A 6,094-nucleotide genomic window follows, 5' to 3' on the forward strand; every position below is an offset into this window, starting at 1 on the left:
AAAAAAAAAAAAAAAAAAAAAAAAAAAAAAAAAAAAAGCATGGGATATATAGCTCAGTGCGAAGGTCGTAGATTCAATTCCCAGTAGGGGAGGGTGGTGGGGGAACTAAACTGATGTGCAGACCAAGGTCTGAAAGTGAAATAGCTTTAAATTTATAACCCTTGAGCAGCAACAAGGTTATATGTTTTTTTGAGACAGGGTCTCACTCTGCAGTTCAAGCTGGCCTGAAACATGCACACATCCTAGGCTGGGCTCAAACTTGCAGTCCTCTTGCCTCAGCCTCCCAGGCTGCTAGGATTATAAGAGTGAGCCACCAAGCCCGGCTACAAAGTCTTTACATGGCCAATTCCTTGTCACACCAGATTCAACTTAAATATTCTCTCTTCAGTCAGTTCTTCCACTGTGCCAGTTTAAGTTCCTTCCCTCCACTGATCCAGCGTAAGTCCACCTCCTGCCAGGGCAGCTGCTAGCTGCCAAGAAAGCAAGTCCTGAGGTGTCCTTGTAGCTGAACTTGTGGGGGACGAAGGAGCAGTGGGTACAAGGCAGGGCTGACAGGTCAGGGCTGGAACTCCTGAGTCCAGAGAATCTGCAAAAAGAATTACAATTCATGCCACCCACCTGACCTATAAATACTGAGGGGACTACTGCAAAAGGGTCATGGTGCAGAGAGCAAAGAGTGACAGGCACCGAGGCAGCGTGACATCAGGCAATGGTGCAGGTGTTTCACAGTGGGCCATGACACCAGGAGGGCTTGACGGTCTCCCGAGTTTTACTTGATGGCCGCTTCTGAGGTGAGACTGCCCTGCAAGCAAGTCTGCTTAACCCAGCACAGGGGAAGAAAACCAGCGTTACTGTGATAATGAGGGAGGTCTAGGGTCAAAGAGAAAGCAAAAAGGGGAATGTGAGCAGTATGCAAAGGAGCAGAAGAGCACGATGAGGAAGAGGAGAATTTCATCATGGCCTTTGGGTCGCATTGTTCTGCCCGGTCACTAACATCCAATGTTAGTTTTTTCTGTTCTTGTTTCTTCAAACCTTCCATTTCTGCATAGGGAAAACTATAATATTTTTTTTCCCAAGGTATGCTGAGACTCTCAAATTAGTACTCCAGTTTGATGTACCTCACATCAGCGTAAGATCAGTCTATTTCCTGTTAAATTAGCTAAAATCATGAGAAGAGTGCAGCACATGAAAGTACTCAATGAGGGCCGGGGATTTAGCTCAGTGGTGCCGCCACCGCCTTGCAAGCGCAAGGTCCCAAGTTCAATCTCCAGTACCAAAAAAAAAAAGGACTCAATGAATTTTTATTATTGTTAATAACAATCCATGTGACTACTCTTTTTTTTTTGGTACCGGGAATCAAACTCGGGTCCTTGCGCTTGCAAGGCAGGTGGCGGAACCACTGAGCTAAATCCCCGGCCCTATGTGACTACTCTTGATAATATGGACAAATTAACCTTGAGCTTTTTACAACCCTTTAAATAAGAAATGACGATATTATACAATATTAATGTATAATAAAGCTTTAATACTAAAAGTATCTCAAAGTATCAGATTCTTTAAAAAAAAATCACAATTTCAAGTAAAAGCCTTTTCTGAAGTAACATATCATTCAATTAGGATATTAATAAGGCAACCTAGCTCAGCAATTCAGGGTCATGAAAATGATCAATTATTTCTAATTCTGTAACGTCTTTTATCTTTTAGGCACCTCCAGCTGTTTATCTCCACCTAAATGGCCCTAAAGGCAGACTCTGATCCATGTTGCTGTGTGCTGCATTCCTTTGTCCTGAAAGATGGCTCCTTCCACTGTTCATTCCTGACAATGCCCCATGGATTCCAGTGCCGCCCTTCCCTATCCATCTGCAGGCTTGAAATCCAATTAAAGAAACGGCTCAGAGTCAGGTATGGCAAAAATGATCAGGCTGGGCATATTCCTAATGTACACTGTCTTGTCAGCAGGTTTCTTAGGTCCTTTTCCAAAAAGTAGTTTCACAGCTGTTTTCTAAATGGGAGCTTGCTGGGGAGCTGGGCTCCAGATAGATGGGATTTCCCTGAGCTTTTATGTTAGACATTTTCCATGTCTACTTTATGGATCAGTGGACAGAAAGTACACCGTGGCACTGAGGAGCTGACTGCTAGCCACTGGTGGCCCACCATGCCCAGGCTCTCTGTTAGCGCTGCCCCCGGACACTGGCTGCCCTGCCCTGCCCTGCTCTGCCCTGCCCTTCAAAGGCCGGGCCAAAGATGGCCTCCAGCTGGAGACGGCCCCTCCCCTAGCCACGCAGCTGCTGGAGCTGAGTCCGAGGGGACTGAGAGAAAGGTATGACTTGCTCCAGCTGGGGACTCTCCTACAGTGCTGGAACAAGTGCTGAGCATCTGGACTGGGGCTGGGAGGAAGAGAAAGAACCAGCCAAGCTAACATCTGCGGTGAAGCAGAGAAAACAGCCAGTACTGTGGTCATCACCACTCCTGGGGCCCATGCAGGGAGCAGTAGTGAGTCCCTCAGTCTGACTGTAGGAGGGGGTCTGGAATTGCTCATCACACAGTCGATGTAAGGGGAGAGAGGGTTTTTCCACACGGCCCATCCAGGCACCAGGCACTGTTCCTTATTCTCACCCCATCTTTACTTCATCCACATCTTTTTCTTCTACTACACACTAAAATCTTGTGCATGTATCTCTCTGTAAGCTCCTTTACTGGGAAATGTGGTTTAGGTCATTGCACTCCAAAATCAGTCCCGGGACTGAGGGGATACTCCACTTTGACTGCAGATACACATTCCTAGGCCCACCTGGGAACCACTGAATCCACACCCTTAGGGGCTCACTCAAGAATCTTTTTTATTCTTTTAAATCCACTCGACCTTGGTGTGTCACTGGGTTTAGGAACCACTGGTGTTTCTGTAAAGGAGCTATGTATGGTGGGCCCAGGTGACAATAACAGAGTGAAAGAGGGAAAGGCAAACAAAAAATGAGATGGAAGAGCTTGAAAAAAAAAAGATGAACAAATGTAGTTTTCTTCCCCCTTGAATTCTAATTTCAAAACAGATCTATCAAGCTATAAATTTATATGCAGCACAGCCACCTCTGATCTCCCAGGGGCCAGACCCTTCCTGCTATTTAATTAGGCTGTATTCCAGTCTCATATCGGAGGGAGGAGGGCAGACTGGGCCCCACTCCCTGGAGAGCATTAAGCAGCAAGGCCTTTCAAGGAAAGCTCTGGCTTTCTCAGATACCACAGCACAGGTCCACAACCCCAGAACCCTCCCAGAGTATCTTTAGCCATCAGCACATCTGGGACTCAACTATGTAGGGACCAGAATTGCCCTTGGTCAGAAATGGGAAAACCTTCAACTTTCTTGCAAGAGGTGGCTGCATCCGGCCTCTGAAGACAATAGGTTCGGCTCTTCCTAACCCCTCCTCTCTCCTCACTGTGACTCTCCCGTGTAGACTGCGACTGTGTACTTACTATGTCACCTTGAATCATTCTTTATCCCTCAGAAAGTGTTATAAGCTCCTCTCCTCAAATAGGCTCTCAGCTCTCTGGGGCAGGGAAAACGTGACTTTAATGAGGCCTTCGTGTGTCTCTGAGCTGGCTGCCATACTTTAGAAGGGCACGGGCCTGCCACTGAAGCTGAAGCAGCAGGAGAACAGCTTCCCATTACTGCAGTAAAAGGAGGATCAGGGGTCGGGGGCAAGGAGACAGTGGCTGCCTCTCCCTGTGCACAGGGAGGCTGCTCCACCTGGCCGGCACTGCCGTCTTAGAACAGCCAGAGGCTTTGGGCACTCAGGCTGTGTTCGTCTAACTGTGAGCCCCACCCCTGCCTTTGGTCCCAAGGGGTGGGAAAATCGCTTTCTGTCTCTGAGCTCTTTGCTCCCATCACAGCCCACGGAGGCTTTGAAGGCCAGAGCTGAGGGGCAGCACTGCAGAGCAGCAGCTGCCACAGCTCTATGTTTCTGCTTCCCAAGGACCTTGTCTGGATGACCCTTCTTTTGTCTCACACCGAAAGCCTCTTATAGCAAATAAGCCAGACAACACCGTCACCACTACTTAGAGCATGGGGGCTGAAGCAAGGACGAGGACGAGGCAAAGCCTAAAAGTTCTAGGTGAGTTATCATTTTGTGTCTAAATACTGGGCCACCCCTTCAGAAGACTATCCAGCTCAACTCTGAGGCTTCTAGAAGAAACTACCACCCAGGAGCCAGGCTACCTAGAAAACATTCAAGTTAAAGATTTTGAAGTAAAAGAGGATTTTTTGAAGTAATATTGTAATACCAAAGTAACCAAAACAAACAGCCCACGCAAGCTTTCTTCCTTTGTCACAGGCAGTTATTTGTAATATACCACAAACACCTGCAGATCTTTCCTCACATCCTGACGAAAATAGAACCTTTCAGATTCCATGCTTTTTCTTGGTTATTTTTTTTTCTTTTTTTTTTTTTTTTTGGTACCGGGGATTGAACTCGGGTCCTTGCGCTTGCAAGACAGGCCACCGAACCGCTGAGCTAAATCCCCAGCCCTTTTTCTTGGTTATTGATGTTCTATTAATTTCCCCAAATGCAATCTTCAATCCTAGCTAGAATAAGTTATTTCAAGTTTCTTTATCACTGGCATTCTATTCTATTCTACCTTGAGAAGGAACCACACTGTTTTGGTTCTTTTCTAGATTTTTCCTTCACCCTGTCTCCTCCCTCTGTGACCTCTGTAGTGAGAAGCCCAGAATGTTCTGTGTAGTAAAGCTGAAGATGCAGGAGCCTTTGTTGGGAGGAGGAAAGAGTCAATCAATATCTTCACAGGCGCTTACAGGGCAGGGAAAGATGGGGAAAATAAGTCACCTACAACAAAGAAACCATCTCTATTATTTTCCACATGCACTTAGGATGGAAAAATGCTAAACTAATGGGAATTTTCACATTTAAAGTAGGACCCCTCTCACCCACCCAGCTGCTGAGCAGATTAAATGGATTTTGTTAGGGGCTCAGCCATCCATGAAAGTGAAAATTGAAAGCGAAAACCATGAGGTGACCTTTGACTGCAGGTAGCCAAGACTGATGTATTTCAAAAGAAAAAAAAATATCAAAGCAGTCAATTGCCTAGAGATTCATAACGAGGGCAGGAGACAGGAGAGATACAGTTCTGAGGGAACTCGAGATCAGCACCACGGACAGCGCCCGGGTGGGTCCGCAGCGCTAGCCGGGGTAAAGCTCTCTCCAGGAACAGATGTCAGTGGATCGATAAAGGGAGCGTGCACGCGCACGCGTGGGGGTGGGTAGCGCAGGGCGATTGTTACTAGTTCAGTCTCCACCCAGCTCCTGAGTTCTCCATCTCCATACGTTTGAAGGCAAAAATCAAGAAAATGGGCACAGCTCTTTCTGGCTCCCGACCTTCAGGCAGACCATAAATATCAATTCTGCAGCGCACAGAAAGCCTTTCAAAGCCAGACCCGGTGGCCGGCACAGCAGTCCGGACCGGGTCAGTGACGGCCTGCGCGCTCCCTCTGGGCGGTTGTCCAGGCCCGGATGTGCCCGACCGCTCGCTGATGGAGGGTATTGGTCAAACTTTTAAGACTCCGAAAAAGCTTAAGTGTTTCTTTGTTAGAAGAGAACGTAACCGAGGGGCGGGGAAGGAGAGCTTCTTCTTGGGTACCCAGGCTCACAGTGGAGCCCGCATGGGTCCGCCTGCCAACGCCCGAGTCGAGGCCCTCCCCGCCCTTGCCGAGGACGGGGCCCTCACCTGGTAGCCGGCCACCTCGGCGCTGTGCCTTTCCTCCAGCTCCAGGATCTGCCTCTCCAGTGACTCGTTGGCCCCGCGCAGGCCCTCGATCTCGATGGTGCGTGCTTGGAGCTGGCGCCGGTACTCGTGGATCTCCTCGCGGCTGGCTCGGATGGCCTCGGTGCTGCGCGCCGCCTGCTCGTTCAGGTTGGCGAACTTGGACTTGTACCACTCCTCGGCGGACTGCAGGTTCTTGGCGGCCAGGGACTCGTACTGCGCGCGGATCTCCCTCAGCGCCGAGCTCAGGTCTGGCTTGGCCACCGCCACGTCCACCTCGGCCGCGGCATGCGATGAGGCCTGCAGGGTGGCCAGCAGCTCGGCC

The 6,094-nt window shown here is 49.0% G+C and overlaps 1 protein-coding gene across 1 annotated transcript in view; it reads right to left on the reverse strand.

The window, feature by feature from the left end:
• Ina (internexin neuronal intermediate filament protein alpha) overlaps nt 1-6,094 on the reverse strand; it is a 20,022-nt gene that overhangs the window by 4,853 nt on the left and 9,075 nt on the right. Inside the window, exon 5 of the mRNA XM_010626514.1 lies at nt 5,734-6,092. Coding sequence (XP_010624816.1) covers nt 5,734-6,092 — 359 coding nt within the window. The remainder of the gene's footprint in view (nt 1-5,733; nt 6,093-6,094) is intronic.

Source organism: Fukomys damarensis, unplaced genomic scaffold, assembly GCF_012274545.1.
Source record: "Fukomys damarensis isolate Sample0158 unplaced genomic scaffold, DMR_v1.0_HiC HiC_scaffold_8, whole genome shotgun sequence".
In the NCBI taxonomy this organism is placed as follows: Eukaryota; Metazoa; Chordata; class Mammalia; order Rodentia; family Bathyergidae; genus Fukomys; species Fukomys damarensis.